This window comes from Mandrillus leucophaeus, unplaced genomic scaffold (genome assembly GCF_000951045.1).
Source record: "Mandrillus leucophaeus isolate KB7577 unplaced genomic scaffold, Mleu.le_1.0 Scaffold943, whole genome shotgun sequence".
NCBI lineage: Eukaryota > Metazoa > Chordata > Mammalia > Primates > Cercopithecidae > Mandrillus > Mandrillus leucophaeus.
Genome location: NW_012110286.1, coordinates 245695 through 258661, shown reverse-complemented (window position 1 = coordinate 258661; position 12967 = coordinate 245695). Strand labels below are relative to the sequence as shown.

Sequence of the window (12967 nt, the reverse complement as noted above, 5' to 3'; positions counted from 1 at the left end):
ATAAAATATTAAACATAGTGCTTGGCATATACTTAGAATACTAACAACCTCAATTTGTTTTTCCTTACCTACTGTACCATATCTTCTGGATGAAGAAGAAAGACAACTATCAAAATTTGTATCTCAATAGGTATAGCTAGACTTAAGCTTCTTAAGAAGCCAATTTAGAAAATCAAGTGAAGTAAAAATAAATTAAATGCAAAATGTTATCTTACATAGAAAAATATAAAAAATGAACTGGACACTACTGTCTAGGGAACTGCTCTAGAACTAAACTACCCTGGGCATATAACACAACACACATTATATAATATGCATATCCAATCTTGATATCTTTTTCTGAAAGTCTCAAATACAGGGTTGCTAATAACTGGTAGTAAAAAATGTCTTAGGACTACATCCCTCCCTGAGAAACGTTCAGTGTCTGCTGGATACCAGATTCTGTCCTTTAAGCAAAGAATTTAACAAGTTGATGGTACAGCAAGTATTTATTATTCTCAGTTCAAAAAGAGGGGAGTCAATGTATACTTCTGCAAAATAGAGTAGAAATTCAAATTTCTACCATGAGCAAAAATAATTTTGTGACCTAATTATATGTTTGCAGATTTGATGGCTGTCCTTAGAGGGTGCTGGAAGAGCTTTACTCATCAGTATCTTCCAAAGCACCATGTTGCCTGGGAGGAATGGGAAAAAGAGACAACGTTTTATGGTGATGTTCTTTTCATTTCTAAATTTCCTCTTGCTTTTTTCTTGAGACGGAGTCTCACTCTGTCACAAGGCTGGAATGCAGTGGTGCGATCTTGGTTCACTGCAACCTTTGCCTCCCGAGTTCAAGATATTCTCCTGCCTCAGCCTCCTGATTAGCTGGGATTACAGGCATGTGCCACCAGGCCCAGCTAATTTTTGTATTTTTAGTAGAGATGGGGTTTCACCATATTGGCCAGGATGGTCTCAATCTCTTGACCTCGTGATCCACCCACCTCAGCCTCCCAAAGTGCTGGATCACAGAGCCACTGTGCCTGGCCAATTTCCTCTTGCTTTTAAGTTTCTGCTCTAACATATGAAAGACTCAGAACCCCACAGCTTAACTCTACAGGGCTAAACATTGTAAATGATGTCCTGAAAATACTTTTGTCTATGTTTCAGTTTCCAGCAGTTTTAAAATAAAGCCTAAAATTGGTATACATCCAGAAGATATCAAATTTACTATACAAACTAGGGTTCTCATAGCCTAACCAAGGGCTTCAATTTCAGGCTTTAAAATTGCCATCAGACAGTGGAACGTTATGGCAGTTCATCGTGAGAAAATAATTTCCTTATAGTGAGAAAAATAATCGAAAGATCACACTAATCCTAATACATAAAGATCCTTCACCCCCTATGCCCCACCCCTCCCCCACCTGCTAAGCATTCTCTGTCTGCCAAAGAGGGAGACTTAACGGCAGTGAATGGGAAGGATGAAGGATGTAGTGGAAGGAAACAATAGTTATTCTGAATCAACACTTAGACTCTTCTCATTTGTTATGATGATTAATTGCATTTCTGCTGAAGTTACTAAGATAATCAATCCCAGATCCAGCATTTTAGAGGAGCACAGGAACAACTAGTTAGTGAGGTAATATGTGCATCAAGAGCACAGAGAAAAGGCCATCATTTCTCTTTAAAAACATCTAGTACGAATATATATGCAAATGATATGAAATGGCAAAGTAACATGTTTATTTCACTGGTTATCTCCAAGTAATAAGCTCAATAGAAAAACACAAGCAATTTAGTCATGACTCAACTAATTAGTATTTAACCAATATAGAAGATCTGATCATCCTGAATCAGTCTAGTATGATCAATGGCTTGCTAGCATCAAATATTTAAACTACCTTAAAACACATGCACACAATTTATTAACCTTCCAAAACATACAAATATTCACAATCTCATTTCTTATGCCTTAAGAACATTATGATCTTAAAATATTTAGGTTGTTAAGTGCTTATAATTATAAGCTGTAACTGTAAGCCACTTGCTGCCTTCCTCTATCACTCACTTTAAAGAAAAACTTCAGAAATGGAAGAAAGGGGCAAGGATAAAGACCACATGTCCATGGGAACTATTAGCATATTAATCTACTGTGTTTCTATTTACACTTCTATCACCAGAGCTAATTGTTAGCTACGTTAAGGAAGAGGTTATGCCTTAATTAACAGTGCTGGGTAAATGCAATCTGGTTGTATTTCTTAAGTATGTTCAAATTTCACAAGTCTTATTTCACAGTAAGGGTTTCAGTTCATTCCATACTTTTATGCTATAACACCTCTGATCATGGAAGAAAGTCTTTAAAAGACCCCAAATAATTAGTTTCCAGAACTAAAGTCAACAAAAAGCATAATTAATGAGTAAATTAGTTGTTTATCTCCAAAGCATTAACATTCATGCACATTTTAAATGAAAGAGATTGAAGGGGATAGAAACACATTTGGCATGTAAAATTTCTAACTCTGATACTTCTAAATGCTTCACAAACCCAAGAGTTTAGGGGCAACATTTTCACTTCTGTAGCACAGTGTTCCTAAAACTCAGCCCCTTCCATACCCCACCCTATCTATGTGGGGAGAACTAAATTTAATTAGGTGCTCTGCAGAACAGAAAATCCCATAGTTTCTCCTTTGCTTTTCCTTTAGTCCTGATCATTTCTCTGCACAGTTGCATCACCCACTCCCACCTTCCACATGAACCATACCTCCCTCCTCCCCAACTTTATGATTCCTTCGCCTTTTCCTCCATTTCTCTCTCTTCTCTGGCAGAAGATTGAAAACAAAAACAACAACAAAACAGCGGGTGAGAGCTCAGGGCATAATTTATCAAAGCTGGTCTAAATGTCTCAGCCGCAGTCTACTCCTTTTTCATGTTACCTCAAAAACCAAAGAGGTTGGAAAAGACAAAACTCCCAGACAAATATTTTTCAGTTGCCAGTTTTAACCCAAATTTTTACCTTTTTTGTTCAAAGAACTAATAAACAGCAAAGGTAGGGCCACTTGAGAAAAAAAAAATTAGTAAATATAGAAAACTATTTTGGTTAATATTCCCTTAATTGATTTTTCCTATTTACAAGAAAGCATGAGCAGCTGCCAAAACAGTAACAGCAATAATAGCAGCACCTTATCCTTATTAATTACTCTGCAACAGTAACGCTTTACATATATTAATTTAATCCTTACAACAATCCCATTGGGTAAATATCTTAAAAGATGAAACACGGGAACCAAGAATTCCTCTCCCAAAGTCAGTAGATGGAATGGAATCAGACAATATGGCTCAGAATCTGCCTTCTTAAGAATTGTACCAGATAGCCACAGCTGTTTCGGTTCCACGTACATATGCTGTGCATTTACTTGAGTCTTTATTCTGCAATTTTAAAGAAATAAATTTTCTGGGGTTGACATGCATAAAAATCCCTTCAATATAAAATATTTTTTTTCCATTAAATGTTCCCACTATTAGACTAAGTTTTGTGGTAAAGAATGGAAAGAAGAGAAAGTCACGAGCAAAACAGAAATGCCGAAGTGAGGGCAGAGTTCAAAGTGATATTTTCCCTATACAAGGCACTGTGGGATTCCCCAGGTCCAGCAGCATCCCTTAGCTTCAACCAGAACTCTCCTGGAACCCACTAGCCCACCTGCCACTAAAGAGTTTACTGCCTCGTGCTATAATATTGACCGTCAAGTCTCTCACAGCTCCCTGCCTTGAAGACACATACAAGTTCATGCTAATGGAAGAAATTTAAAGCAGAGAACTGCCTTCCCCTTTTCAGTATCTCCCAAATAGCATTTTCTCCTGTCCAAGAGTTTTAAGAGTGTCCTCTATAGAAACTGAATACTTATCTTAACCAGGAGGGATGATTCAATTGGCGGAATATGCAGACCAGTTAGGAAGACTGAAGAATCTAAGACAAAAGACCATTGGGACTTTGCCTGGCCTTCATGTAAAGAGACCAGTTAAAGCTTCTTCCTAGTGTTTCCAATTACCTTCTGTTTGCTTTGGTGCCAGTAACAACATCAAGAAAAAGGTAGTCAGTTTCTCTCTATACGCTATGTAATACATTGTAAAAGTAGAGCACTTTGTCAATCCCCTATTTTAGAATAATTACATACCAAGAAAGTTTTAAATATTCCTAATTTCCATTTGTTTCTACCCACAATATTACCACTCTGCTTAAAACAACAACAACAAAATGTAAACCAAAAGATCAAGTCAGCTCTCCTGAAAAAGAAAAATCTGTTCCAAAAGCTTTTGCTCCTAATCAATTGCCAATTTGGAAACAAGCCAAACAAATTTGGGGAAAAAACAATAAACGATAAACATAAGACAATCATGAACACAGTGCAAATATCCTCTTTGAAAAATGTCAGTTACATAAAAAAGCCAATCGTGTGGAAAAGCATAACTTTTTCCCAAAGAAAGAAAGAAGTACCATTACTTACGGTGTCATGAGACTTATCCTTGACATCATAGACTGTTAGTTTTATTTTGGTCTCCTCATAGATGGGATACTCAGATGGGAATGTGACACCAGTCAAAAACAGTGGGTCTCTTGTTCCCTGTAACAGCACAAGCAGACAACTTTGATTCAATAAGGCAGCAACTGTAGTTGGCAGCACGCAAGTGACACATGAGAATGCAGAAAGTGTGCCTGCATCTGTTTTTCGAGGAAATAGTTCTATTAGAAGAGATCTGAATTGCCAAATCCTGCTCGTGGGCAACAACATGGCCCAGGGCCTTAAAGTAGTGATACAACTGCTGATAGTAAATGAACCTGCAGCATTGTCAGCGCTGTCTTGAAAAAGTGTGTTTTCATTATCTACAGAACCTTTGTTTAGGGTTAGTCAGTTCATTTAGAATACATTTAATAAATATAACTTGTAATTTATGCAAATAATCTAAGATATTGACTGATCAAATTAAAACGAAGCTATTTTCTCCAAAAGAACCATGTGGTAATCGTATGCTTCCATTCATTTCCTTTCTGTAATGATTCAATTGAAAGTCATGCTCTGATAGTGTCCATTTGTTTTTAGATGTTCAGCTATGATTTTTTTCCCTAAGAATCACTTGAAAACTAATGAAAGAAACTCTAAATATGATAGATTTGGGGCTATAAAATTACTAGCTCAGGATGCAGTGCACAGGATATTTCAATGCCTCAGAATTCATTTTTAGAGCTGACATCAGCATAAATTTTATACATATATATTGCCTAATATCATGGAGATGTTTGCTAGAGTTCTATAAACTAATTGTCTATGGGAATTTCTGAAAGCCCAAGTAATTCATTCATTCATTCTTTTATTCAACAAATACATTTTGCTTGGCACTGCATCAGACACTTTGGAACAGGCAATGAATAAAACCAAAAATAGCAAAACATGTTCAAATATAACATTTTAAAATGTGCCAAAATAAGACATTTCTTATAGTTAAGATGGTAAATTTTATAATATGTGTATTTTATCACAATAAAATGAAAACTAAGAAAAACTCAAAAATAAATGAGTGAATAAGTAAATTTTGGCAATATTTTAAAAATAACAGAAGTTTTAACTTTTTTATATAAAATGAATAACTTACAATTTTAGTTAACATGTCTTTATATGAATAAGATTATTTTTGTTAATATAGCATTAACTGTATATTATACCAACACTGGAACCTAAAGTTTCCAAAGGGCATATCCAGGGCTGCATGCAGTATCTGGGTCATTCCCATTATAGAAATGACTCCTGTTCAGTCTGAATCATTTATTCCACCACTGCATCAAAGCAGGCGGTCAGCCCTAAGCCAGCCAGGTCTGGGGCAGGCTAGTTAGGTTCTTACAGAGAAACTGCTTATTCAAAACATATGCAGCTCACAAGTCTAAGAAAAACAAGCAAATCTTAAGAAGTTTAGATTATACTTTCTCCGGCCCCAGATGTTTAAATAAGTATCTCTCATTCACTAAGGTTGTGAAATGTGTGATCAGAACAAAATAATCAAAACGGAAACACTTCCTCTTCTGATTCTGATCCAACACAATAACAAGTTTCCTCTTGACACATTTTGAATGTTATATTAGTAATAATAAATGTAAATAGGAGACCTCCCATCTGATGAGTAATATTTATACCTTTTGCCTAAAAATATAGTTTGTCAAAATAATCATCTACTTTTTCTTGAAAAACATCGTAAGTTGAAAGACACAAACAGCAGAGAATATAAAGTTTCCACAGACTAAATAATATGGGGTGGGGGGAGCAAAAACACTTAACATGTTTAAAATTTCTCTAGGTATTGTACATCTTTTTCTTCTCAAAATAAATATTTCAATTTAAAGTCTATATGTTTTCTTTATTCTATGCTCTATATGAGAATTTAAAGTGGGAACTTTTTTTCTATCTTTGGAAGAAAAATAAGCTCTTTTTACGAAAAGAAAAAAGAAAAAAGACAAGTTATTTTGTCATTTGTTCGTTCCAGTAAATTATCAACGCATTGCTTAATAATCTCAGGTATGTGCTTCTTAATGACAGAGGATGGTAATGCAGCATTACTACAGACTATGAACTAACTTGTTTCAGCTGTTCATTCAAATCCAGAGATGGGGCAGGGGAGGTGGGGGGAGAGGGAGAGCGAGAGCGAGCGAGCGAGCGAGAGACAGAGAGAGAGAGAGAGAGAATGAGAGAGATTAATGTAGGCACACAGCATCTCACCTCCACAATTTCCGTGCTGGAGTATCTTGTCAGACTCTGCTCCACGGGGTGGATTACGGAGATCTGCACCAGTGTATTCAGTTTACGATCACGGACAGGAGCCACAAGATCCTTGCATGCTGACAACGGCAGAGGAGACAGAAAGAAAAGAAACTAACACCATATCTCAGGGAAAACTTCTGCGCCAGGCTGAAAGTAAACGTAGCTACAGCACTGAAGGAAATCTCCTGGGGCTCAGGCTGGTTTTTACAGAGGAAGTCCCTTGGAAGTACCTTACAGAAATAGGAAGTCACGTGCTGTGGAGCTGAATTGAGAGTTCATTTCCACTGACCACATTTGCAGTTCATGCAAGTCTTGATTGGTCTGAGATCCCAGCTCTAATGCGTGACTATGCACACATGGCTCAGAAACCTCAGTGACTTTAATTAGTCATTAAGCCCTGGGCTTTAACTCACACTCCTTGAGGATGTGAAAGTTGATTTGGGTCATATCTGGGAAACTTTGGTGTTCCTTATTGACATGGATTGGATTAGATCAAATGTTTGAATGCATACTTGTCCCTTACCTATGTATTCACTAGAACTGGCCTCCCACAGTAATACACACCAACAGAAAGAAAGAGAGCAGTTTCCCAACCACAACAGCACACAAGCAGGGGAAGAGGAAGCAGAGGAAGAATTTTTAAAGCCCTAGGTCTGAAATTCAAGCTAAGCCTGGAGGAGATGGGTTAATTCTTGCCCAGGGGCCACAAAAGTTAAGGACTTTCCCTTGAGACACCAGGCTCATATTACAGACCCTCACCACCATACCATATTTACTTGAATATTTTCTCCTCTCACATATCATTCCCCCAATTTGAGGAAGAAAAATCCAGAAAAATATTCCTTTTAAGCAAGCCTGAATCTACTTTCCTCTCTATCCCCGCCACCCCCGCCTCTCACCTTTGAAATAATAATTGTATTCCCCTCAGCTGAGTTTCTGACATGTAAAGTGCCCTCACTAGAGGTGGTTCAAGTTAAATTCGGCTGGTGGCTTGCTGCAGGCTGGAGCTGTGGATGGGGCAAGTAGCCCCGGGTCCTTGATTTCATGGTGAGAGAATGCAGGGTTCTATACCATCCCTACCCCACTTCCCAGACCATAACAGGAAGGGAGAGAAAGATGAGGTATTTAAGGTATGTTGTGGTTAGAGCCTGCAAGGTCCTCACCATTGTTACAAAAGTAATGTGACTTAAATCTGAAACTTGAAAGCAAAGGAAAGTATAGATGCAATTATCACCTTTCAGTTGCTTACAGATAATCTCTTTCAGAAGTCCAAGGAGATACAAAAAGCAGGAACTTTGGAATGAAACAAGCCTGGTTTTAGTCCAGTTCAAATAGCTAGGCAACACTAGGAACATTATTTAACTGCTTAACTTCTTGCCAGACTTTGAGACCCTGCTGCTTCTGTATGGCATTTTGTCATCTTTTTTTTTCCTTATATAAACCACATGCCTCTAGTAACAGAAGAGAGCTTATGAAAGCATGTATGGAAAAAACATAATAGCTACAAAGTATTTAACCCTTCCTGTTTTTGAGGCATTTTGCTAATTATCTCTGTATTCCTTAAAATGGTGCTTTGAATTATTTCAGTTTTACATAGAACTAGAACTGCAGGCTTGGAAACATGAAGTGCTCACATTTACACTACTGGAATTCTCTAGTAGCTCACATCCTACCCCACTGGCTTCATTTCTCTTCTTGGCATACTGACCTGCTCTCCTGCACAACGGTACCTCTCTTTAGAAGACCCACCGCCACACCACGATTCTTTATTACTCAACCCAAGAGACTTACAGTTGTAAAAAATACTGATGCCAGGTTTCAATAATGTCAACATATCACCGGAAGGAAAGAAAAAGCTAGATTTAGATTTTCACTGTTCTTTGGTGGTTATTTTGATCATTTCCTTTACTTGCAATATGAATGTGTTTAATTTTATTGCTCATGAAATTAAACTGTTGGTTTTCTGCTCACAGTAAACAGCTCTTTTTCCGTTTTCTGATATTGACATATATCTGTCAGAATTGTAAAGTTGAGGCCACTGTGTTTCAATTACAGGCATCTTGCCCACTTTCTGCTTGTAGCCCCATCTTTTATCTTGTGAGCTCATGACACCTTTGCTCAAAATAAGTCACTTCTTTTCTGAGTTCTTATCAGACTTGATTGTGGGCTGTGGTTAGTTCCCAGAAATGAGCAGCTGTTCTCCATTTTATCAGACACTCTCACACTCATTCCCCATAAAAACAGAGAAAATTTCTATTACACTGAAATGTTCTGTCGAACCCAATTTGCACATCCCCAATACTGATAAAAATAATGACGATGTTTTGTATTTTATTATATTCCATATCTAAAAACAATAAGGTTACATCTTGTCAGGAAAACAATAATAGTTACATCTTGGGCTGCACTTTTTTCTTCCTACAGCTCAGGATTTACTGTTCCCTAAGTCTTATGCAGCATGATATCCTGGAGGGACCCTGAGATCAGGCAGAATTCCTAAGCTGTACTCCCAGATTTCCTGCTTTCTAGTTCTGTGGCACTGATTAAGTCACAAACTCTGACACTCAATTGCCTCATCTACCTACCTACTTCTCAGGGTGGAAGTGAGGAAATCAGGCCTTTTTATAAACGGACTTTTCTATGCAAAAAAAGTTTACTAATATCATACTAATATATATTAATATCAACATTTACCACTATCTGATGTTTTATTATTGTGTAAAATTGTTTTTATTGACTCAGTCATACTCAGCTTTTTAAAAGCTGTTAGCAGGTCCAATATTTCTCCATAAATACTAAATTAGTACGAGTCATTGCATTTCATAAGGTGAAACCTATTCACATCATAGATCTATACATACTGAATCAGTCCCACCAGACAGCTGATAAATTATGAGTGATTGGACTGTTTTGTGAAGATATTACTCACACGATCACTATAAAATCTAATCTGCATGAGAATTTTTTAGTAGCCAATAGAGAATCCTGAAAAATCTGTTTTCAGGGAAAAAAAAAAAAAAATAGTGGCTGGGTAAGGTGGATTATGCCTGGAATCCCAGCAATTTGAGAGGCCGAGGCCAGGGTCACCTGACGTCAGGAGTTTGAGACCAGCCTGGCCAACATGGTGAAACCCCATGTCTGCTAAAAATACAAAAATTAGCTGGGTGTGGTGGCACATTCCTGTAGTCCCAGCTACTTGGGAGGCTGAGGCACGAGAATTGCTTGAACCCCAGGGGCGGAGGTTGTAGTGAGCTGAGATCACACCACTGCCCTCCAGCCTGGGTGACAGAATGAGACTCTGTCTCATAAATAAATAAATAAAAAGTTATATCTGTCTTCCAGCTATACTTACCACTACTCATTAACCAAATATAATTCTACTCTAGAAGTGGCCTGAATCTGTGGCCTTCCTCAGCTCAGAAGACTAAAAGAAAGCAATGCTTTGGGACTTTGCTTCTGTTTGGTTTTATTTAAGAATTCTACCCACTTCAATCTAATGGTCAGTAACAAACAAATGCTACAGCAATCATTCATTCATCAGTAGATTTTTACTTTTATTTCTGCCTTCTTAATGGCTTTGTTTAGTACTGAGTTGTTTAACAGTGTTCTTAGAACTCAGAAGAGTTTAAATATGCAGGAGGTTGATAGGTGGGGATTCTAGTGTGCTTGCATCCAGTGTATTTTTACTGGAATGAGGGAAAAATAATAATACAGAAGGAATGCATTTTTAAAGTATAATTTGTGACTTGTCATCAGAAAAAAAATAAAGAGCAATAAGTGACTTTTTATTTCCTGATTAATTTTGCTATAGTAACTAGTAACATGGGGTTCACATTCTACTATGAGTGGCTGTGAGTGAGATGCCTACAGGCATCCCCAGCTCATATTTATACAGGAGCCAGGCAGTTTTCACTCTATGAGAAGAAAATCCTCAGTTGAAGCATAATGATAAAAATAAATGGAGGGGGCCACATTCAGTGACTCATGCCTATAATCCCAGCACTTTGGGAGGCCAAGGTGGGCAGATTGCTTGAGGTCAGGAGTTCGAGACCAACCTGGCCAAAATGGCAAAACCCCGTCTCTACTAAAAATACACAAATTAGCTGGGCCTGGTGGTGGGCGCCTGTAATTCCAGCTACTTGGAGGGCTGAGGTGGGAGAATCGCTTGAACCCAGCAGGCGGAGGTTGCAGTGAGCTGAGATTGCGTCATTGCACTCTAGCCTGGGCGACAGAGCAAGACTCCTTCTCAAAAAATAATAAATAAATAAATAAAGAGACTTAATATCTCCGGTGAGTGAGACTCTCTCTCAAAAAATAATAAATAAATAAAGACTCAATATGTCCAGGGAGGGCTAGGCACTGAACAAACTGGAAAGCTTATGCTATGTCATAAGATGGAACCTCTATAGAAAGTCATTGCCTGAAAAAATGAAGGCCCTGTGTGCTTGATTTTAGGATTTCTCCAAAGCTTGAAATCCACAGTCACTGTGCAGGTGAACAATGGAACAGCCACACAAAATACATCTGGTTGCTAGATTTGGCCAGAAGTTTTTCTGAGGAATAGAAATTGCCAAATTCTGGTCTTGATGCTTACAGCTACTATTTAGCCTCTTAGGAAGAGGGCACAGATTATCTTCTGCTCCAGTAGTTCTCATTGGAGAGTCTAGAGGTAAAAGGCAGGGATCTTCAGGAGTTTTGTGAAATCAAAGATTCTGTCTACAACAAAATACTGCTTTATAAAAAATACCAGTTTCTGTTTCCTGTAGCCATCATTTCAAAATCAGGTAAAGGTTATTGAGTCTGTGATCCTTTCTCTCATTCCAACCGATTTTGGCTGGAAGCCTAAAAATACCTCTTGACTCACATCAGAGAGCTCAGTCTCAGCAATAATCAATTTGAAGTAGAACACAACTGTTCATTCAGGTGCTTTTGAGTTCAGCAACACTGCTCGAATTCAAGTAGTTGTAAAGCATACATTAGACAATGGGGGTGTCAACAAGCAGGTGGGTGCCCCAGGCTTTCATGAGAGTGGTGGTGTGAACGACTGAGGCACTGTGAATTGGTGGTCAACAGAAGTGACCATCTCTTTCCCTCTAAGAAAACTGTCTTCGGTGAAGTGAGGTCTTTCTCTTGCCTCACTCTTACTTCATCTCTCTTCTTGCCATTCATTGTTAATGGAATCTAACAAAATTTATCCTCTTTCTTCCAGATCAAAGCAGTGGCCACAGGTAGGTGGGAATCAGTGAGGGGGGTATGACAAGAATTTCCACATCTCTACAATTCTGTACTCAAAATTAGCCAAAGGAAATTTAGACTTAGAGGAGAAACCACATACCATAGCGTATGCAGGAGAAAGAAATTTCTTTTAAACTTAAGATAAAACCTTATTTAAGAGAGCTATATATGACTTTGGATGAATTACTCAATCTCTTTGAATCTCTATTCTAGCATCTGTAAAACAGAAGTAAAAGAACATACTTCATAAACTTGCTATAAAGACAATAAAGTAATGTATACAGAATGCTAATATGAGTCCCTCTAAATTATTACTGACATTAATATAAATATACTGTGCATTAACACAAAAATAGATTTTATCTATCCTATATTTTTAAACTAATCATATGCTTAAGATATTCCAGATTGGTCCAAATTTTATATAAAGTTATTCTTTTTTCAGTAAAAGCATTTGTTAAATATATACCTGTGATTTTTTTCACCTTCTTGTTTTCAGATAGCTAAATATACATTTTTTAAAACTCTTTACTAGATCATGTGTTAATTGTGAAAATCAGAGACATCATTAATATGCTTCTTTCTGTGAAATCAGATGTGTACACCTGCACTTGTAATTTTCACCTCTAATGAGGCACTTCCAAATGAAAAACTAACAATGGAGAAAGCAAAGTTGACTTTCTGTCTCCCAGCATATGTGCTACATGTAAATGGTCAACTCACCCTTTAAGCAGGGGTTTAACTAGGAGGTTAGTGCTCCATTACTCAGTGGATGATGGCCCACAGGGGAGCATTTGCTTAACTACTGAGATGTCCCAAAGGGTCAGGGAAAGAGTCGCTTCTCTGCTCTATACATTTCCTTCATCAAAAAGGAAGACTGTGGATGCTAGTAAAGCTTCTTTTTCTTGCAATTAAAACTAAATGTTACAGCTAGAGCCCAATATAGTCTGATA

At 37.6% G+C, this 12967-nt stretch overlaps 1 protein-coding gene across 2 annotated transcripts in view; it reads right to left on the bottom strand.

Annotated features, from left to right (window-relative positions):
• Nucleotides 1-12967, bottom strand: part of INPP4B (inositol polyphosphate-4-phosphatase, type II, 105kDa) — a 501991-nt gene that overhangs the window by 376045 nt on the left and 112979 nt on the right. For both annotated transcript variants that reach the window (XM_011970320.1, XM_011970321.1), the window contains 2 exons: nucleotides 6738-6856; nucleotides 4479-4595 (listed from right to left, as the gene is read on the bottom strand). In XM_011970320.1, coding sequence (XP_011825710.1) covers nucleotides 4479-4595; nucleotides 6738-6856 — 236 coding nt within the window. The remainder of the gene's footprint in view (nucleotides 1-4478; nucleotides 4596-6737; nucleotides 6857-12967) is intronic.